The sequence below is a fragment of the Coenobita brevimanus genome, chromosome 59 (genome assembly GCF_032717465.1).
Source record: "Coenobita brevimanus isolate Jiangsu-jjx chromosome 59, ASM3271746v2, whole genome shotgun sequence".
Taxonomy (NCBI): Eukaryota; Metazoa; Arthropoda; class Malacostraca; order Decapoda; family Coenobitidae; genus Coenobita; species Coenobita brevimanus.
This window is the reverse complement of record NC_137012.1, coordinates 22,096,480-22,120,022: the sequence shown is the minus strand read 5'-3', so window position 1 is coordinate 22,120,022 and position 23,543 is coordinate 22,096,480. Positions and strand designations below refer to the sequence as shown.

At 42.3% G+C, this 23,543-nt stretch overlaps 1 protein-coding gene and 1 non-coding gene across 2 annotated transcripts in view; one reads left to right on the top strand and one right to left on the bottom strand.

The window, feature by feature from the left end:
- Positions 1 to 23,543, top strand: part of Zmynd8 (Zinc finger MYND-type containing 8) — a 181,857-nt gene that overhangs the window by 107,070 nt on the left and 51,244 nt on the right. The window contains exon 7 of the mRNA XM_080274703.1: positions 18,405 to 18,501. Within this exon, the coding sequence (XP_080130829.1) occupies positions 18,405 to 18,501 (97 nt within the window). The remainder of the gene's footprint in view (positions 1 to 18,404; positions 18,502 to 23,543) is intronic.
- Positions 12,345 to 12,463, bottom strand: LOC145402959 (5S ribosomal RNA). Its single transcript, XR_013897895.1, has one exon. It is a non-coding gene; the product is annotated as a 5S ribosomal RNA (ribosomal RNA).

Below are 23,543 nucleotides of genomic sequence, written 5' to 3'. Positions count from 1 at the left end.
ATTGTCTTCTGGTTTTGACGTTGCCATAAACACAACTTTAAATCGTCATACCTAAAAGTACATTTTGGCGCCGATGCCCCTTTGGTTCTAGAAAACTCATATATATATATTGAAGTACGTGAAAGGGTACAGCAGGGAAGGAAGGTTGTTGGTACACTGAAAGCAGTGATGAGAAATAGGGAGGTGAGTATGGAAGTTAAGAAGTCACTGCATGATAGTATTGTGATCCCTACCCTGACGTATGGAAGCGAGGTGTGGACCTTGCAAGAGGGGAACAAGTCAAGAGTGAGAGCAGTGGAAATGAGTTACTTGAGAGGAGCATGTGGAGTGACATGGAGGGACAGGTTGACGAATGAAGAAGTGAAGGAACGTTGTGGGGTAGATGTGGATGTGGTTGAGAAGATTAGGAGAAATACACTGAGGTGGTTTGGACATGTGGAGAGAATGGAGAATGAGAGACTGACTAAGAGGGTGTATGTAGGTGAGGTGGAGGAAGGGAGAGGGAGGGGTAGACCGAGGATGAGGTGGAGGGATGGAGTTGAGAGGTATATGAGGGAGGGGGGGGTGAGTTGGGGGGAGGGTAGTCAAATGGTGGGTGGCAGAGTGACTTGGAGGCGTTTTGTCTGCGGCCACCCTTTGCGGGATTAGGGCGTCGGGCTATAGATAGATAGATATATATATATATATATATATATATATATATATTTACACATTATATATAATTTTTTCCAAAGATCCATTTTATTGGTATAATATTGAAGAGAGCATGCATACAGTAAGCTTGGGTGTGCAAAATTTCAGGTCAATATGTATCATAGTTTAGCCCTGAAGAGCTTGAATATGTTGTTTTGAAGGTGGAGTATGGACAAAAATGCAGATTCCACAAATGTTCATCATAAATATATTTCATGAGTACCACATGAAAGAGTTAATGCACAAATATTATACAGCACATAATCAGCCCAGTATCTACCCTGATATAGCCATGTTGAATTTTTAAAATTTGGTGGGCTGGGCCTTGACCTTCCATTGTACCAAACAGTGACTAACAAGGCATACTTTGTGTAGGCTGTTGGACTTAGTAGACTGTGGATCCCCTTACATGATATATTTTAAGTCATTGAGCAATCCCCTTTCCCCAAAAGCTCAGAAAACTGCATGAATTTTAAGCCGATGCTCGAGGTCTGTGTTACATTGCACCTCAGAAAGGCTGTCGCTGTACGTCACAGTTATCAGGTTAAACTGGTGCATTAATATGTTTTGATGGTTTGTTTTCCCGAAATTAATATGGGTAACTACAGTTCATAATTAAAAGATATATAGTCCTTGCAGAATTATTGTCAGGAGTAACACGTTGACTTGCCATGTAGCAATCCCTCTATGATGCTTTTGTAATTTAAATTGTATGATAACATTATATGGTGCATGGAAGTAGTGTAATATTGTGCACAAACATATCTAATCTGGTTTGTAGTTAGTTTATCTATCTATCTATCTATAACCCGATGCCCTAATCCCACAAAGGGTGGTCGCAGACAAAACGCCTCCAAGTCACTCTGTCACCCACCATTTGACTACCCTCCCCCCAACTCACCCCCCCCTCCCTCATATACCTCTCAACTCCATCCCTCCACCTCATCCTCGGTCTACCTCTCCCTCTCCCTCCCTCCACCTCACCTACACACACCCTCTTAGTCAGTCTTTCATTCTCCATTCTCTTCACATGTCCAAACCACCTCAGTGTATTTCTCCTAATCTTCTCAACCACATCCACATCCACCCCACAGCGTTCCTTCACTTCTTCATTCGTCAACCTGTCACTCCACGTGCTCCTCTCAAGTAACTCATTTCCACTGCTCTCACTCTTGACTTGTTCCCCTCTTGCAAGGTCCATGCCTCGCTTCCATACGTCAGGGTAGGGATCACAATACTATCATGCAGTGACTTCTTAACTTCCATACTTACCTCCCTATTTCTCATCACTGCTTTCAGTGTACCAACAACCTTCCTTCCCTGCTGTACCCTTTCACGCACTTCATCCCCCAAAGTTCCATCCTTACTCATCACACTACCCAAGTACTTGAATACACTCACATTCTCCATATCCTCACCATCCAACCTCACTGCACACTCTGTGACTTCATTCCTCTCAAACACCATAACTTTACTTCTGTTTACATTAACTTTCAAATTCCTCCTCCTACACACTGTCCCAAATTCATTCACCAAACCTTGCAACTCCCATTCATCTTCACTCAACAGTACTGTATCATCAGGAAACAGCAACACTGGAAGCTTCCAAATCTCACCCTCATTCATTAGAGCCACCCCCACATCCACTGCCCTACCCTGCACCTCCTTTACAACCCCATCCATGTATATATTAAACAGCCATGGAGACATCACACTACCCTGTTTCAGTCCCACATTGAGATCAAAGAACTCACTCAGCTCACCATCCACTCGCACCGTAGCCCTAGCTCCCTCGTACATACTCTTCACAGCACTTAACAATTTCCCCTCCACTCCATATATTCTTAATACCTTCCACATACGTTGCCTATCTATTCTGTCATAAGCTTTCTCCAAGTAGTTAGTGATGTTGATATAAAAATTCAAGATGGTCTCTTACAGTGCTAGTCAGGCCAATGTAATATCATCTTGCACAAAACAGGTATATACAGTAATTTCCGGTTTCTGTTCTCTAGGCCCCCCACTGCTTGCTAATAGCCTGTAGTTTAATCATAACTGTTAGAAGCAGTGCAGAGTTTAACCACAAAAACAATGCATATTGTTAAAAATGTTTGAAAATAAACCAGTAACCTTACAATTCAAGGAACTTTTCATACAGTCATCTGAATTACCCTGACTATGTGAATTCTCCAATCTGTGATATATATGCACCAAATGAATTCCATATATAGGCCTATATATATTGTATATATATATATATATACCTAGGCTTCTTCCCCCAAGGAAAGGGAGGTAGCCGAGACAGGACGACACACTCCCCATTTACGTATCCATTCAAACACATTCATTCGCATCTTAGCCCCAAAGGGGAGAAGGGACAGATCCTCACCGCACCACACTGCACAAGGGTCAACTGCCAGTGCAATCAGTGACATCCGCAGCAGGGCCCGACAGCAGAGCTGGTTTACCCCTGCCACATCATAGTAGACCCATCCCCTTACCCACACCTGACCTAACTAGCTGGTCAGACCAAATGCGGGAAAATATCCCCTCAGGGCTGCGTCATCATTTATTCATTCACAATTTCTCTCCATTTATTTCTGTCACGCACAACCACTCCTTGCTCAACAGACATCCCTCTCACATCCAGCACTCTCTCTTTACACTGTCCATCCATCCTATTTGTGGTCTCCCTCTCAGCCTTACACCTCTCACATCAGATCTAGTTATCTTTTTCACCAATCGTTCATTATCCATTCTCTCCATATGCCCAAACCTTTGCAACACCCTCTGCTCAACTCTATCAGCCATCTTCCGAACAACTCCAGTTCTCCTTTGCACTTCATCATTTCACACTCGATCCATACGCATCACTCCACACATACTCCTCAGACACCTCATCTCCATTACATACAAACTTTTCCTCTCTGCTACACCCATATTCCATGTTTCAGCCCCATATAGCGCAGTCGGTACCACAACACCCTCATACAGCCTTCTCTTTACATTCATTCTAAGCGAACGACATCTAAACACCTTTTTCATTCCTCTCAGCACCTTTCCTACTTCACTCATTCTAAACTTCACTTCTGCATCTATTCTTCCATCCACAGCAACATGTGACCCTAAATATTTAAAACACTCTACCTCCTCAAACAACTCACTATTCAAAACTATATTCATCCCCCTACCATCTGCCGACCTTGCACACTTCATCATTTTACTCTTATTCTCATTTACTTTCAATTTCCTCCTTTCACACGCCCTTCCAAACTCCTCTGCCAACTGTCTCAATCTCTCCTCTGAATCAGCCACCAGTGCAAACAGCAGCTGCTTCAGATTCCACTCTCCACCATCAACATTCATCAGACTCAGACCTCCACCTAAAACTCTTGCATTCACCTCCCTTACAATGCCATCCATATAAATATTAAACAACCAAGGCGACATCACACATCCCTGTCGCAGCCCCACTCGCACGGGAGACCAATCACTCACAGCATTTCCCACTCTTACACACACTCTGCTATTTACATAAAAACTCTTCACCCCTTTTAGTAACCTACCATCAAGTCCATACAGTCTTTAAAACAGTCCACAAAGCCACACTGCTCATCACCAATCACCCCCTATGTACCCCCACTAACTCTCATAACTAACACTCTACCATACACCTTACCTACAACACTCAGAGACTTATACCCCTAAAGCTAATACATTCATACTCATCACCCTTGCCTTCATACAACGGGACCACACAAGCACTTGCCCAGTCAATTGGCATATACCTTTCACAATGCACACATTCAACTATCTTACTAACCAGTCAACAGTAGTCACTCCACCACCCTTCAGGCATTCCACAGCACACCCATCCATACCTGCAGCTTTCCCTGTTTTCATCTCCTTTACTGCCTTCTCCACTTCCTCCTTCGTGATCAAAGAATCATTCAACTCTCCCAACACATTTATTCCTTGCACCCTTCCATCCGCCACAGTCTCAGTCACGCTTTCCTCCTCAACGTTTAACAATCTTTCAAAATACTCTGCCTATCTCTTCCTTACTGCATCCATCTCAGTTAACATCCTTCCATCCTCTGCTTTTACTCGCTCTTCCTTCCCAGACACTCCCTTTCGCACCCTTTTCACCTCCTTCCAGAACATTTTCCTCTGTTGAAAATTCTTAGTCAGCCTCCTACCCCACCTCTCATCTGTTACCACTTTAGCATCATACACAGCCCTTCTCTCCCTATTCCTCTTTTCCTTATACCTCTCATATTACACCTCATCCTTCCTCTGCAGACACACTTTATATGTATGTCTCTTCTCAGCCACAGCCATACTTACTTCCTCGCACCACCATTCACATCCTTTTCTTACACCACCACCCACATGTCTCACACCACACGCCTCTTCTGCATGCCCCACCATAGGACTCTTAAACAACTGCCATTCCTCCTCTACTCTGCCGTTTTCCTGATCTTTCACTGTGTTCCACTCATCTTTCAATTTCTCCTGATACTCTTATCATTTTCTCTCTTTTATCCAACTCACACACTTTCAAAACCTCCCTGCCACACCTAACCCTCCTAACTCTCACCCATCTCTTACCTACTCTTAACTTTCCCTCCACCAGGTAGTGGTCAGACATACCTCCACCCTCCCCTCTCAGAACTCTCACATCCAACAATCTTCCTATTACATTCCTGGACACTGCCACATAGTCCATGAAAGCTCTATCAACAACCCTTCCACCCTCCTGTCTCAGCCATGTACACTTATAAATATCATTCTTCTCAAACAGCACATTTCCAATCACCATCTCTTGCTCAATGCACATCTCTATCATTCATTCCCCATTTTCATTTCTTCCAGGCACACCATGCATACCAACTACACCTTCAAATGTTACATTTCCCACTCTAGCATTGAGGTCTCCCATCATTACCACATTCACATTCGCTCCAAAACTCTGCAGACACTCATCAACATCATTCCAGAAAGACTCCCTCTCTTCCTCATCCCTTTCACTACCAGGCCCATAAGCACTCACAAACACCTACAACTCACGTTTAAATTTCGCTTTCACCCACATCAGTCTCAATGACACCTTCCATTCAATCACACACTGCTGTATACATTATATATATATATATATATATATATATATATATATATATGTATGTATGTATACTGTATGTATATATGGAGCCTCTGTGGTACAGTGGTAGAGTGTGCATTTCGCACGCTGGTGAGCGCGAGTTCGCCTACCGCCAGAGTTGTAAAAACTTTGGGAAGCGTTCACCAAGCCACTTGCTACTTTGGTGGACACAAGGGGTGTGTGGTTGAACCAGTGTTGCATACTAGTATGCTTGCACCCAATCGGCTTAAGGTGGGCCAATTACATTTGGTTCACAGACTACACACACATCCAAAGCCACTACAACATGACAGTTACACTTACAAGCACTTCTCACCCTACATACAGTCTCCACCAGACAGCCTAAGCCACTTGGTAGAGATACATTGGCTGTATCATCCCTGCTTCGGTAGGGATAGGCCAGTCCTGCAGTGGACCTCAACGGCTGAGGATGATGATGATATGTATATATATTTCATACACCAGGCCTTCCACATTTGTGGAATCAACTTTCATGGGCTTCGAAGTTCGCAGATTGCCCCTCTGTGAAGCCAAAACTGAATTTAATGGGTATGATTGCAAGAAGTTGGGATATATATGTAGCTGGTGACTTACCCACACTCACATGTGGGCGAGTCATAGGCTATTTGTGATATTTTATGCTGCTTTCAGGTCCCAGATATGGTATAATAGGTACAGTATGTGCCACTTGGTTGTAGGGGGCGATTTGTAGTTGTAGAGGCATTTACGGGAGGGCACACCAAACATTTGCAGAAATTCCCATGAATGTGGAGGGCCTGGTGTATATAAGTACTGTATGTACAATATCTGTGAAACATTGAAATGCAATAAGCTTTTAATTATCCATTGTAATTCAGCCATGCCCTACAGCCGTTAAAGCAAAACGCCTGATATTGGATATCCTGCGCAACATTCAGCTTTGAGCCTGATATTGTGATTCTGTCTGTCTTGACCCTCTGTCCTAAAAACTTTACCATGTGTAAACCAGCAAAAAGTAGGTGCATGAAAACAACATAGAACAATAATGATACAGTATAGCAATACAGTACTGTACATAGTGTACTCGCCAAGTGTTGGCATCGATGGGAAGAAACAGCACTGGGGGGGGGGGTTGTACTCGTAAACAGTACAGTACACAGTGCAGTACGGGTAGTTTAACAATCACAGTAGCCCAGTTAGGACATGAATACTGACCAGTCATTAGCCTTGCAGTACAAAACAGTGCAGTAGCTTGAACACAGGACACTGCAGAGTTAGTCAAAGCACCATGGTTTTTGCGAGCACATTGTCAGAAGAGCGTGAGGACGCTGAAACGTCTTGACTCTATGACATTCATCGGTGAGGATGATGAGATTGAGAGTGCGTTGGTATTTTTGGTGGGCTGGACAAGCCACACCCACAACGGATTCTGATTGGCTGGTGCATAGCGGGTGTTTTCATTGGCTCCCGAGATTCGGGATTTCCCATGGCACCAGTTGGCTACTGCTTACAAGCTGGGAGAGACCCCTCAGTAACGGATATTGGATTGGGCCGTTGGTTACTTTCCACTTCAGCATCAGATGTCACATAAAAATAGCCGGGTATTGCGTTAATAGAGCCAAGAGCTGTACCAGATATTGCGTTGGGCCAGATATTGTCACGATGGATAACTGAAAGTTTACTGTATCACAGTTCCTTTAGCTTTTTTTTTTTTTTTTTTTTTTTTTTTTTTTCCACCTTTAAAGAAGGTATAAATTGATTATTTTACAATACCTTCATGATTTTAAAAAGTTAAGACACTAAAAATTAACCTGGCTGTGGCGGCTGTTATGACAACCTGTGTGCTCAGTGCAGAGAGATGAGGGGAAAACATTAAGTGTTTTCAACCTGTGTTTTAACCATCTTATCCATAATTTTAAAAGCTAAAATTTTTGTCAGACAAACTTCAGTCTTTGTACTATCATTTGCAGCAAAGTGCATGTTTGTAGGGTGGTTAAAAGCTAAAGTTTTTGTCAAACTTCAGTCTTTCTACTATCATATGCAACAAATTGCATGTCCATAGGTACTCCCAGCCCTGAGAATGCTTTGAGAGAAAACAAGGTGTGCTTTGCCCATCCCACATGGGCAATAGCCCAGCGTGTCGGAAATCGCCTCCTCTAACTGCCAGACTACAAGATTTTTTTTGTACAAAATATGGTTACTGCCACATTGTCTCATCACAATAATTACCAAAAAAAAAAAATAGCCAGTCTCGAATGAATTATGATATTCCATAGTGTTTACGCTAGGAAACGTTAGGAGGAATACACTGAGGTGGTTTGGCCATGTGGAGAGGATGGAGGGTGAAAGACTGACAAAGAGAGTGTATGTGAGTGAGGTGGAGGGGGGAAGAGGGAGGGGGAGGCCGAGGATGAGATGGAGGGATGGGGTGGAGAGGTATAAGAGAGAGGGGGGTGTGAGTTGGGAGCGGGGCAGTGAAATGGCGGGGGACAGGGCGACGTGGAGGCGATTTGTTTGTGGCCACCCTGAACGGGATTGAGGCATCTGGCAATAGATAGATAGATAGATGGATTTTCACTAGAATTTATCGAAATGGTAGCATTGTGAGGGAAGTCATTCCAAACTTTATAAAACTTCATGAAAGACTTTTAATATCACTTATTTTTAACATTGATATACAGGAAACTCGCACCGAACACGTGGGTTTCGTTCCTACCGTGCCGCGTTAGGTGCGAAATCGCGTATATTTAAACTACTCCATATTTTGCTCCTTAGACCCCCAAATGTGTTGTTTTGGTGTTATCTGTCACTGGTAATCACTAGAAAACACTTTAAGTGGTTAGAAGGTTTATTTAATGTTATAACTCACAAATACAGTACTCCACAGCAAAACTTCAACATACTGTACGTAAACACAAGGAAACATTCCGGCGCCGATCATAGGTAATCATATAAATCAGGTTAACTGGTACCAGGGCTTTATTTAATGCTTTATCTTTTTTGAGTGCTTTAACTTACAAGTACATACCAGAACAGTACATATTTAACTTAGAAATGCAGTACTGCGGAAAAGCTGTACAGCAAGTCTTTAACGAACAAACAAAAAAGGCAATATTCTGACGCCGATCATGGGTAATCATATAAATCAGGTTAACTGGTTACAAGGCTTTATTTAATGCTTTAATTGCTTACAAGTACATACCAGAACAGTAAATATTTAACTTAAAAATACAGTACTGTAGAAAAGCAGTACAGTAAGAGTTTAACGAACAAACAAAAAAGGCAATATTCCGACGCCGATCATGGGTAATCATATAATTCGGGTTAACTGGTTACAAGGCCTTATTTAATGATTTAACTTTATTTAAGTGCTTACAAGTACAGTACATACGAGAACAGTAAATATTTAACTTACAAATACTGTACAGTACTGTGGAAAAAACGAACAAATAAAAAAGGCAATATTCTGACGCCTATCAGGTAAACTGGTTATAAGACTTTATTTCTTGCTTTAATGTTATTTAATAGTACTTTAAGTTGCACATAAACTTACCAGAACAGTACAGTACTGTAAATATTTAACTTGCAAATACTGTACGGTGGAAAATTGTCAGCATTCCTACCTTCTTCGGAGTTGGCTTATAACCAGAAGTGGATGGCTGGGGCTCTGAAGACTCTGGTGCTGAAGGGGTTCCTGATAAAGGTGTTGAAGACGAAGGTTGGGAGTCTGCTGGAGCCAAGGAACATCGTGATAGGGAGCTGTTTCCTCTGCCTCTTCATCTGGTCATACAGTTCCTTGTATGCCTGCATGCCTTTGTCAATAATCCCTTTAAATTTAATACTTCGGTCCATGTTTAGGGTCATTCTCTATGGCAATATCCTGGAGAATACGGGCTTGCCTGAAAAAGTGGGCAAAGGAATCCAGGGTCCACCCACTAGGGGAAGCTTGTTCCTCGTCATCGTCATGACTATCTTCATCTTCCTCAGAAGACCTGTCAAGCTCCTGAAGGTTGTCATCTGTCAGTTCTTGCCGGTGCTCATATATATGCTCTTCAACCTCCTCCTCCAGCATGTCAGAGAAGCCCTCACCTCTGACACTCCTAGCCAAATCGACGATCTTTTTTATTTCAGGACCGACCTCGGGGAAGCCCTTGAAGTCCTTCACGACCTCGGGCCACAAAGGCCTCCAGCAGGCATTTATAGTCTCACACTTCAGACTTCGGCATTCTTCGTCGATGTATGTGATGCAGTCTGAAATCTTGAACTGCTTCCAACATTCAGTAAGTTCAGCATTGGGGTCGTCGTCGATGAATCCTCGAATCCTGGCAAAGGTCAAGCGGGTGTAGGCTGCCTTGAACACAGCTATTATCCCTTGGTCAAGGGGCTGCAGTATCGAAGTCGTGTTTGGCGGAAGGAAAAAAACCTGAACATTCTCATTCATGTCCATGAGGGACTGTGGGTGGCCTGGGGCATTGTCAATAATCAGCAGAACCTTGAAGGGCAACTTCTTGCTCTCGAGGTAGTCCTTGACATCTGAGATGAAATAGCACTCAAGCCATTCTGTGCTGATAAGGCCCGTCACCCAGGCCTTCTTATTGAACATGTAGTGTACAGGAAGACGGTTCAGGTTCTTCCCCTTTAGTGCCCGAGGTCTCTGCGCTCTGTAGACAACTGTTGCCTTAAGCATATCTCCTTCAGCATTGCCACACAACATGACGGTGATCCTGTCTTTCCAGGCCTTGAACCCTGGTGCCTGTTTCGCTGTTTTCTGGATATAAGTCCTGCTGGTTATCTTTTTCCTGAACAGGCCCGTTCCATCCATGTTGAACACCTGTTCTGGAAGGTAGCCTTTCTCCATGATGAGCTCCTGCAGCTCCTTCGGGAATTCTTGGGCGGCGCCTATGTCAGCAGAGGCAGCCTCACCAGTAATCTTGATATTCTTAAGGCTGAAGCGCCTCTTGAAATTTGCCACCCACCCAGGGCTGGCAGTGAATTCCTTTTGATTCTCCACAGGAAGTTCAGCCCAAAAAGACATGTAGAGGGATTTAGCTTTCTCAGACAATGTGGCGCCGTCCACAGGAACTCTGCGTTGCACCATATTCTCCAGCCAGAGACTCAGAGCCTTTTCTGTCTTCACCAGGGCTTTGTCCCTGGGGAAAAAGCACACTTTTGCTGTTGTGGGGGTCAGGTCAGAGTAGGCCTTACGAATCTCCTTCTCCTTGGCTCTAATTGTGTGAATGCTGGACTCGTTTCGTCCCACTGCACATGCTACACTATTCACAGACATACCTGACCTTAACTGATCTAAAATTTTCACTTTCTCAGCAACTGTCAGAGCACTACGAGACCTTTTAGGCTTACCATCCTCAACAGCACTGTTAGATGATCGCTTAGGCATTATTCACAGAGCAAAGGAGTCGGAGCACGGGATAACATCCTACTGTACTCGGGAATGTCTCACTCACTGAATAATTTCCCGCCTAGATCGTCACGTAATCAAAACAAACCGCGCGCGCTGCGGTGACGTTCGAGGATTTGATCTTTCAAAGGCCTCTCCTGAGTTAATTTGTAGTTTTCATAATGGTTCTTTAATCTTACGTTGTCTTAAATGTATCCCAGCCCTTACTGTGTATAATTGCGAGAGCGTTCCGTGAGATCGTGTTCGGTGTGAGTTTTCTGTAATGTCATTTATGAATCATAGCATAGCTGCACAGTTTGCAGTCACAAAAATGTTCACTAGCTAATGCCCTTAGCACTTGACTATGTGTATTATCACAAAAAAATTTCTAACTCACTTGTATTTCATCACAATAATTCACAACATAATTTACAACAACACTTTCGGTCACTCGTGATTTTAGTGCGATTTGGGTGTGTATTATTTCTTGTTATTTATGAGAGAGAGAGAGAGAGAGAGAGAGGCACGCAGAGTCAAACCAGTTTAGACCCACCCACATAGAGGTCCCCCCCCCGAGAAAAAAGGAACCAGACGCCATGAGCCTACAATAACAGTTCCCTCCAAGAGAAAAACAAAACACGAGAGAGCCAAATTCAAGATCCGATCATTTTGAGATGCCTGGACACACTGTGTTTGAAAGACTGGAGATCATAGGAAGCAAGAAATACAGACAGAGGGAGACAGTTCCAGAGTTGACCTGTTGCATAAATGAAGGACTGGAAGTAATGGTTAACTCTTGCATTAGAGAGTTGGAAAGAAAAGGAATGAGAGTTTGCTGCTAGACAGGTGTTACGCACCCGTCGTAGAGGTGGAGGAATGCATGCAGACAGTTCAGAGGAGCAGTGACCATTGAAGTAGCGATAGAAAAGAGATGAAGATGCAGCAGTGCGGCGAAGAGGCAGAGGTTGAAGGGAGTTAGTAAGAGGAGGAGAGTTCCATCCATCCATCCATTGCCAGACGCCATGTATCCCAAATGGGGTGGCCAATGGCTTAGAGTTAAATGTTTTACAGGGAGGGGCACTAATCCTCCACCAACCCCACTTGACGTAGGGATGCCAACAGCATCTGGTGTTCCCAGGCGGTCACCCATCCAAGTACTAACCAGACCCAACGTTGCTTAACTTTGCTGATCGGATGGGAAGCGGTGTGCTCAATGTGGCATGGCCGTTGGCGGAGAGTTAATGAGAGGAAAAGCCTCTGACTCCACCCTATTGAGAAGAGCTGTATGTGGGGAACCTCCCCACACATGAGAGTTGTACTCCACACAGGGGTGAATAAAATCCGTGTACAGAGTCAACAATTGTGCAGGGGTAAAGAAGGAACGGAGTCAGTATATGTGTGTGCAAATATGTATATATGTATGTTTGCATATTTATGAGTGAGGGAAATGCAGAAAAAATCACTAAATCACCTGTATTTTATCTCAGTGATTCACAGTAAAGTTGGTAATGTGAAGGTGGATGGAATAGTTGGTGAGTGGGGTGTGCCTGCTGAGATAGATGAGAATGGGAGTACGTTAGTGGACGTCTGTGCTGGGAGGGGGTTGGTAATAGCCAATACCCTCTTCAGGCATAAAATGATCCACAGGTATACATGGCGAGTGATGAGAAGGGTGGGTGGTGAACTGAATGAAAGGAAGGCAATGATTGATTATGTGTGTGTGGATGAAAGGATGCGAAGATGTATATTGGATGCAAGAGTTTATAGAGGTTGGGGGAGTGGCCTTTCTGACCACTACTTGGTGGTGGCCAGAATTAGGATGCAAGTAAGATGGAGGAATAGAAGAAGGGAAAGACGAGAGGAAGGAGTAGTTGCAGGGAGAGTGGAAAGGTTACAAGAGGATGAGAAAAAGGCAGAGTATAAGAGAGAAGTGGAGGAACGATTGGGCAAATATGAATTGGAGCAGATGGGAGACGTGGAAGGTGTGTGTAAGATATTTACAGAAGAAATATGTGCAGCATGTGATGTGGTGTGTGGAAGGAAGAGAAGACGGAGGGGGGTGCAAGGAACAGCGTGGTGGACTGAAGAGGTGAAACAGGCTGTGGCACAAAAGAAGAAAGTATACAATGAATGGATGAGAAATAGGGGCGTGGAAGAAGTTGAGAGGCAGAAGAGAGAGTTATATGTGGAAAGGAAGAGAGAGGTGAAAAGATTAGTAAGAGAGTAAAGAAGAGAGTGGATCAGGAATTTGGAAGGAATTTGAGTGTAAAGTGGAGGGACTGTAAGAAAATGTTCTGGAGAGAAGTGAAAAGAGCAAGACAGGGTGGAAGTGAAGTTAGCAGGGGAGTGAAAGATAAACATGGTAGATTACTAGCGGAGAAGGGAGAAAAAGTGAGCAGATGGAGAGAACACTTTAAGGAATTGTTGAACGTAGAGGATGGAAGTAATGCGAGTATAAGTGGCTGGGGAATGGCTGGGAGAAGGAGGGAGGTGAGAAGACAGGTAGAAATCAGTAGGATAGAGGTTGTGGAAGCAATGAAGAAAGTTAAATCGGGGAAAGCCCCAGGAATTGATGGAGTGTGTGGTGAGATGCTGAAGCATGGGGGAGAGATAGTAGTAGAATGGATGTGGAAGATGTGCAGATTGGCCTGGGAGGAAGGTAGAGTCCCGGAGGATTGGAAGTCAGGTATAATTATTCCCTTGTACAAAGGAAAAGGGGAAAAAGAAGTGTGTGGTAATCATAGGGGCATTTGTCTTCTTAGTATAATAGGAAAAGTGTATGGTAGGATACTTATAGACAGAGTTAGAGAAAGAACAGAGAAATTAGTTGGAGAAGAACAGGGAGGCTTTAGGAAGGGAAGAGGTTGTGTAGATCAGATATTCATTCTTAGATCTTTAGTGGAAAAGTTTCTAGAGAAGGGAAAGAAGTTGTATGCGGCTTTCATGGATTTGGAGAAAGCATATGACAGGGTGGATAGACAAGGATTGTGGAAAGTGTTAAGAATATATGGAGTAGATGGGAAGTTGTTGAATGCTGTGAAGAGTATGTATGATGGTGCTAAGGCTGCAGTGCGTGTGGATGGTGAACTAAGTGAATTTTTTCTTCTTTGAAAGTTGGTTTGAAACAGGGATGTGTCATGTCTCCATGGTTGTTCAATCTGTACATGGATGGGGTAATAAAAGAGGTACAAGGTAGGGTAGTGGATGTTGGAGTGGCCCTGGTGAGAGAGGATAGTGTTTGGAAACTCCCTGTACTGTTGTTTGCAGATGATACTGTGTTGTTGAGTGAAGACGAAGGGGAGCTGCAAGGCTTGGTGGATGAGTTTGAGAGAGTGTGTAAGAAACGGAACCTAAAGGTGAATGTAGGGAAGAGTAAAGTGATGGTCTTTGAGAGAGGTGAAGTCAGTGAATGTATAGCGAGGTTGGATGGTGAGGAATTGGAAAAATGTGAGTACGTTTAAGTATTTGGGTAGTGTGATGAGTAAGGATGGAGGTTTGGAGGGTGAAGTGCTTGAAAGGGTACAGCAGGGAAGAAAGGTTGCTGGTTCCTTGAAAGCAGTGATAAGAAACAGGGAAGTGAGCATGGAAGTAAAAAGTTACTACATGACAGTATTGTGATACCAACTCTAACGTACGGAAGTGAAGCTTGGACGTTGTTGGAAGGACACAAGTCAAGAGTGAGAGCAGTGGAAATGAGTTATTTAAGAGGAGCTTGTGGAGTCACGTGGAGAGACAGGCTGACGAATGAGGATATAAAGGAGCGTTGTGGTGTTGATGTGGATGTGATAGGGAGCGTTGTGAGGAACACACTGAGGTGGTTTGGCCATGTGGAGAGGATGGAGGGTGAAAGACTGACGAAGAGAGTGTATGTGAGTGAGGTGGAGGGTGGAAGAGGGAGGGGGAGACCGAGGATGAGATGGAGGGATGGGGTGGAGAGGTATATGAGAGAGGGGGGTGTGAGTTGGGAGCAGGGTGGTGAAATGGCGGGGGACAGGGCGACTTGGAGGCGATTTGTTTGTGGCCACCCCAAACGGGATTGAGGCGTCTGGCAATAGATAGATAGATAGATTCACAGTACAGTACATTATAATATAAAATAACACATTCAACCACTTGTATGATTTTGGTGCAACCTGGATGAGTTATTTTGCAATGTTTTTGAGGGAGAGAATTACTTTAGTTTAGACCTGCTTGCATCAAGGGTATGTGTTCATGTGCATGTATTACATATGTGTGGTATTTATGAGAGAGGGAAACATTGTGTATGTGTACATATGAGTGTGTTTCTTGTGTGTATGTGTGTAAGAGAGAGAGAGAGAGAGAAGGGGAATGTGAAAGTAAAAGACAGGAGGGTGAAAGTGAATATGTGTGAACTTATTAGTAAAGGTAAATGTGAAAGTGAGAAAGCAAAGTTGCAAGTGAAGGTGAAGGTGAAATTGAAATTGAAAGCATTAGTGAAAATGAGTGTAAAGGTGAAGGTGAAAGTGAAAGTGAGAATGGAAGTGAATATGAAAGTGAATGTGAATATCAAAGTGAACGTGAAAGCGAAGGTAAATTTGAAAGGGATGGTGAAGATGAAGGTAATGATGAAGATGAAAATATGCGAAGTAAATATGAAAGTGGAAATGCCCAGTGCAGAGAGAGAGAGAGAGATACAGTAGTACTAATACAATCATTAAAGAGCAGGAGAGAGAATACAGGAATGAGGTGGTTGAGTGTAGCTGTCACCAGCAGGCACGAATCCCTCCTGATTGGGTGCTGGGGGTTGGGGGGATTTATGTTGATAGTAAGCGACATATTCACTCCATAACTGCTAGTAGGTAACTGAATACAAAGGCTGGCTCGCACTACACATGCAGTACCCCTACATTGCACTCAGAGAGCATATTCATGCCATGTATTAGAAAAACGCACAAAATTTTGTGGAAATTTCTTGCAGCTCTTCCGGAATGGACAACACAGTCTGCTGATCGGCATTTCTGGAATGCAGTACACAGCAAAGAGGTTAAAAGTACTGTAAGTTACATAGGCTGACTAATAGAAAACAACATAACACATCGAGCTTTTATGTTTCCCTTAAAGTTTGTAGTGTTCAGTCATTAGACAATTAGTAAACACAAAACATTTTTACTTTTTAAAACTCAGCCAAATCTTGGTAGTTAACAATATATGAAATGCATAACATACATAAATTTCTAGTCATTATCCAAATAATGAATCACAGCATTTATACTTCTATACATGTAAAATCTTGGCCAATTGGCCATTAGCCATAAAATGAAACAACATATACCGGTATACGTAAATGTATGTAACATCCTGTTCATTAGCCAACTAAAGGTAAGACCAGCCTACAGAGTTAATAAATAGTGGTAAAAATACTCCTGCTTTAATCCCTCAGCTTGGATTTAATTCACAAGCAGTCAAGGATTGTCATTCATATGTATCTTGACTAAAATCCTATTCCATGAATTAAAGCTTGAATGGCTAAATACTGTAGTACAGTGTTTGCCAGCCATATACATAGGTAGTACCTTATAATGTACTGTAGTGGCTCACATTACACACACTAAAGCTTTTCTAGATTTTAAGGCAGTATTCAGTCAAGTTTATCTTTATTTGCATAGAAAAGCTGAGCATTGAAGGTTCTGTGGTTTAAGGGAGCAATGCTTTTTGGTCACAGTATGTCCTCCCATGCTGAATATTCATTCTGAAGTTACACTCAAAGCTGGGCATCATTTATGCACACAAGCACTAGTAGCTTACACATAGTCAGCCACACATGCACGCCAACAGAAAACATTCACACTCTCTCTCAGATTTACAGTCTTTCCTTTAGTTATGAAGGCAAAGTTGCTTCTGCGTACGAGTGACTACACTCCCTCTTCTGTCTTCCATTCCTTCATGCCTATAGGTGACTTCACACTGAGTGACAAGCCCAATGGTTTCATGTACACCAGGAAACCATTTACTACACTGGGTGGTAACCATATAACCAAATTATGGCACCTGGTGGTTTAGTGGGTAATTAAGGTGCTTCAGTGGGATTGAGTCTGTGTAGGTTTCTATCCAAGTGATGGTTGGGGTTTAGTGCTCACGCAATGCCACTCAGGGATGAGTGAGGCTGGTCACTCTCATCTTAAATGTCAGGACCAACTTGCCTAGCCCTGAGCTCCTACACTCCTCATGGAGCAACATAGGATTGGGTGATGGATTTCCCCCCCCAAGGATTGTTTCGCTGTAGAAGCTGAGCCCAACGAAGTTGCCAACTGTCATTCATCCTTTCTTTTGCTGAGTTTCTTTCCCATATTGCCCGCATCTAGTGCATTCTTCCATATTACATGCAGTAAATCACATCTTTATTTAGACAACAGTGAGAAGAATGACTGTAAATATGACTAGATAAAGAATGTAAGAAGTAATGGTTCTGGGCAGTTTGCACTTACGTCAACAGTGTGTGTGCACACCATTTACAAGAAACCCACATGGCCACCACACTGAAACAGTGCCAGTACAGTAGGCCCAGTATGCCTCACTCTGAACTCACTGCATTAATTTTATTTATTTATTTATTTATTTTTTTTTTTTTCCCCTCTCCCACTTGGTCATTTACTCCCCCCACCCCCACTTGGCCATGTACTGTAATATTCAGTCTTTAATGGTTTTCCAGTAAGGCTGGTCTTTATGAGGTTGCAAAACAGTGTCAAGGCAACAGCATTTACACAGAATTAGGCTAAACAATGAACAAAATTTTGACTAAAAGGCATATTAATGTTTCTTCCATTTGTATCTGATATGCCGATGTCAACAGTAAAAATTGGTATTAGTTTGGTACAATTGCACCTTAGTATGCAATGGGATGACATCGTGTGAAAATGTATCAGATACCAAGAATAGCATTGTAAGGTCAGTTTATCAAGGGTTTAGTTGGGATAGGGAGGGGGTCAAGGCCCACATAACTGGGTCAGAAAAAATGCAAAATCAGCAATATATTGGCTCAGTGAATCGTATTAGTTGCAGCACTGTGAGGGTAACCAGAATTATTACTGAAGAAGACATCATACTGAAGAAATTTGTTGATATTTTCTAACCCCATCATACCAGCAGTCTCTCTGTAAGTGAGAAAAGTGGATGGGGATAACTGTAAGAGTTGATAATTATTTTTGTTTGCAGGTCGTGGGTGCCCATCAAAGAGTGCTTCCTCTTCTCGGAGCAGATGCCAACACCACTCAAAAATCGTAACAAAACCCTTGAATCTTGTCTACAAGAGGTAATATATAATATTCTGATTGTCTGGACAGTGTTGTTTCTAATGAGCTTATTGTTAGTGGGTAGTTGAATGAATTTTCAGTAAGTAATGCAGTCTGAGTTTGATATACATTTTGGATAAGTGCATTCATCATTGCAATCTGTGATGTATTCTCAGAGTTCAGTAGTAAATGCATAGGACACTTAAATGTTTTGTCATTGTCTGTGAATTTTACATTACTACCAAAATTTTCTCAATATCTTAACCCCTTGACCTCCGGAGGCATTGATTTATGCCATAAAATTCACCAGGCTTAAACTGCTGTAGGTATCGGTCTGGTCAGCGCCACAAAAAACTGCATGATGAATCCCAGGGAAATTTCTCTATTTTGGTATTGTATGGGTCCCACAGTATACACCTCAACACTTAACTTTCACAATACACCATTTTCTGTGACAGTGATACAACATTTTTCTCTGTACTATGCATTGATAGATGACACAGTTCTCAGTGTACTGTGTTGATGTTTCTTTTCTAATGTGTCTCAGTGTATATATGAACTTTTCTTCTATAGAATGTTAGAAAGTATGTGTGTGTGTGTGTGTCTGACTCGGGACATAGGCTTCATAGTCTGCTCCCAAAGGACACTAGTCCTCCCTAATACCATACACCTCCAGATGTCACCAGGTTGGTGCTAACACCCACCATCCATATGGAATACATGCTAGGGCTGTTTCATACAGGACTGGTGTATTGGTATTAGCGGGGATACTGTTATGACATGTCGGCATGTCTTTTGCTAGGTCAGTAAAGTTTGCCTTTATGGAATTTAGATCCTAAAATTGTTCCCTGCCCCAGCGAGGATTTGAACCTGGATCCGTTCGGACTGCAGGCCACCTCTCTACCGTCTCCCATACTTTTAAGTACGTGGCCACCGAGCAAAAACAAGCTGTAACAACTGTTATTTATTGGTAATAGAATTTTTGTAATCAATTTCAGATGCATTTGACCCATTCCAATGGTAAAAGACCAGAAATGTCAGAATTGAAAGACTGAAAAATTTATATCTTGGCATTGGGAGAAAGTTACATCAAAAACTGAAGAAGTGGAGGGTTAGTTGGTAACCTTTGCTGTCCGTGTGCATACCCTCAAACCTCTTCTGTGCAGTCTAGGAGCCATAGAATGAATTGGGGAAGACAAAGGTCATAGTTCTTAGGGTGGACTGAGGCTTACTGGTGTAAAGTGATCAAGGAAAGGCAGTGGCAGTAACACAGTTTTGTGTGGTGCGTGTGGAGGATGAGTACATAGACGTAGTGGCATGAAGAGTAGGTTTCAAGGTATAACTAGTTATAAGTGTTTGATATGCAAATGAGGAAATTGGTGTAGGTAAAGTGGTTACTGAGTTTAATGATTAGTTTACAATGTGGGGGAATGCAAATAGTTTGGGCACATACAAGATGTAGTCACATGAAAAGTAAATTGTAAGGTACAGATACAACCAGTGAAAAAAGAAAATTATGTGGTTTGGTCTGGAAGAAACTTATATAATAAATATGTTTCCAGAGGTTGTTAATGAGTTATGCTACTTGGAAAGAGCAGTTAGTGTAGGGGATGGTGCAGAAGCTCTCTCAGTTATGAGTCAGAATTGGCCGAAAGCTGTTGCACATGCTGATAGTGATGGGACTGAATGAGTGGGAATTTTTATGCTAAGCTTGTGCCGAGTGGAATGCAGATGGTAGCAAAAATGTGGATAGTAAAAGAAACTAAGTCAAATTTGAACATGGTGAAATGTGGAGACAGAAATGTAATGCCACACTAAGGGATAGAACAGCCAGGGCAGATTTCAAGAGGATGCTTTGTTAGTGAAGTGATGTACAATACAGTGATTTCTTGGTTATCGGACATAATTGGTACCAAACATGGTGTATAATAACGGAATTGCACAGTAACGAATACACGGAACGTATGGGATGTGTCCTCATTGGTCCCACAGTCTCAGAGCTCAAACAGTTATCTCTTTTTATGACAGTTTAAACCCACTAAATACAGTACATCAAGTTATGGTAAGTATCAGAAGCATACATAGGCATGGCTAGGATAATAGAAAACAGTGACAAGGGTATAATAAGGAAGAATATTTAATCTGGTACTGGGTACATATAGTACCTCATCGAACCCTTGACGAGCCACTCGCCATCCCAACCGTAGATTCTATCTATCTATCTGTCTATTCCCAGAAGCCATAATCCCGTAAAGGGTGGCGATTTGACTTTGAGTTATCTGTTTTACGGGGAGGGGCACCAACCCTCCACTAACCCACTTGCTGACACGTAGGGAGCACGTATGTTTTGGTTATATGGTTACCACCCAGCGTTGTAAATGGTTTCCTGGCTTACAGGAAACCATTTGGCTTGTCACTCAATTTAAAGCCACCTGTAAAGGAAAGAAAAGCAATAAGAAGTGACAGGAAAGATGGGAGAAATAGGAAGAGAAGAGGGCAGGCACAGAAAAAGAATGATAAAAGCTAAGGAAGAAATAGGCAGCACTACATCAAGTGAGTGGATGATGGTCGCCACCACCTACCACTACCGTCGATTCGTTGAGGTAAATGTACAGTTTAGTTGAAGCAGCAGCAAGACGATACCAGTCCACTTCCAATTCCTGAAGTATGTTTTCCATATTCTTCTTATTATTTTTATGGTAGTAAACGATTGCCACATTGGTGGTAAACAGTGTTTGCAATTTCCAGTGGCATAATAATGAGAATATTCAATTTGTTGCTGGGTACACTTACCTCATCAAACCCTCAACCAGCCACTCACGTTGACCCTAACTGTTGATTTGTTGAAGTAAATACTGTATATGGTTTAGTTTAAGCAGTAGCAAGGCCTTACCAGTACACCTATTCTTAAAGTTTTTTTTCCATGTTTTTTTTCTTATTTATGGTGGTAAACGGTGTTTACGATCCCCAGTGGCACTGAAGACAGACGGCATCATGTGGTGCTCCAAAGACAGATGGATGCCTGTTAGAATGCCATTTTTGGCACAAAATTACCTGTCATTATTGATTTATCCAAACCTAACTTCTCATAACCTAACCTATTTCCTGCTATGTAATGCACACTTTTCCCCAAAATAATGTGTCAAAAAAATAAATCGCCCTTTTCACAACACGAAGGTCATGGTTTGGGATAGGCCTACAGGTTGAGTTGACTGGTACAAAAGCCACCAGCTGTCAGAAGCGCATCACATGAAAGCCTTATTAATTATTGAACTTATTAATTATTAAGTTCAATAATGCTGACTTTGATGAATGTGTATTGCCTTAACTGCATCATAAGTAAACAGTAAACAAAGCATTCTGTGGGTTAGGTATGTGCACACATGGAGCATTGAGTGATTGTTCAGTAACAAATACATAACTAAATTGTAAGCAAAGTCAACCAGTTGCCAGCTAGCAGATGTAAGGTGACAGTGGAAAATTTGTATGTTCATTTAATTCCACTTTGAATAAATAATGTAATGCAAAATTATTACTGTAATGTAATCTAACCTGTTTTAAGCTATTCTGGCATTTGGTTAATTTACCATTGGATAGGTTAGGTTAGATTGAGCAGTGCTATAGTTTTTCAGCATCTGGTTAAGTTACCATTGGTTAGGTTAGGTTAGTTTGGACCATGCTATGGTTAACCCGTCACATCCCGAGCTATTTCGCACCTCCGACACCCCCAAATCCCGAGGTATTTTCATTTTTCTTGGGGGGGAGGGGGGGGTGGCTAAAACCTCCACTTTTGGTGAGAAACATCGAAAATTCATAGAGAAATCGCTCACTTGAGGTTTAAAATACTCGATCCAGGTAGCAGTACCTCCTTACCTTACTGGGTTTTCTAACAGGTTGGCACCAAAGAAAACGAGTTCTGTGGGAGGGTAACTATTTCACACCACTCGTAAACAGTATTTATTTACTTGGTACGAATTTATATGTAGTACGAGAGTATATTGATTTTCAAACAGTAATATAGGCATTATAAGCATTGTTTCTCTCACTAACTCATCACCATACCTGACCTTTTTTTGCCACATTACCTGATCATCATTTCTGACTGTTTCTTCCTCTAATGCTATGTAAACTTTGTCCTCCACATTGTCATCGATTGGGGAATCACTCTGGCCCTGAGTGTCTTTATTGGCCAGGTCACTGGTAACAGGTGAATTGCCGAGACAATGGCGTGCAGGGGGGGGGGGGAGGTTATGCGGTGTAAGGCATTGTCCCTGCTTGGCATCTTGTAGAGGAATAGAGGAAGGTGTCCCGTGTATACTGTACATACAAAAAATCACGCGCGAAAATTGAAAATTGTGCAAATTATGAACTTTGCAATTGCGCAGCGTACCAGTGCGTCATCGGGACTGGCAAATGCAAAATGTTGCAACGTATCCATACGTTGACGGGACGTCTCGGGTTAAGTAAAGTTAGTTTAGACTTGGTTAGGTTAGGTTAGGTTTGGCCTGGTTGGTTGTGGTTAGCTTAGGTAATTTTTAGTTAGTTTCAGTTACATTTGTTAGACAGTTTAGGTTTGGTATGGCTAGTGTATGAATGTATAACCTTAAGCTTTGAAGAAAAAAATTTGGTAGATTGGAGTAGGTTTTAGAAAGTTTGCCATTATGCTTGATAAACAAGCACAAGTGAGTTGGGGTGAACATTGATAAAAAGAACAAGGAAATCAAAGTAATCTGTAAACAGGCATTTACCACTACAAAAATTATTAGTGTAATATAGAAAACAACCAGGGAGAAGAGGAAGTGAATCGGAAAAAATATTTCTGCTGTGTAAACTAATGTGAGGGAATTGGTGACCTTGACTGGGGGACTTGGTTGTAAACAAAAACTGGTCATACCAACATCAGCTGTATACTACTCCTGTGATTTCAAAATTATTTGAGTATGATATCCATAATGATAATACTGTAACATAAGTTTATGAAACTCAGAAATGAGCATTACAGTTTTGCATAATTGAAAATTTGGCAAGCAATTGACCCCGATTATTGCTGTTCAAGCCTTCA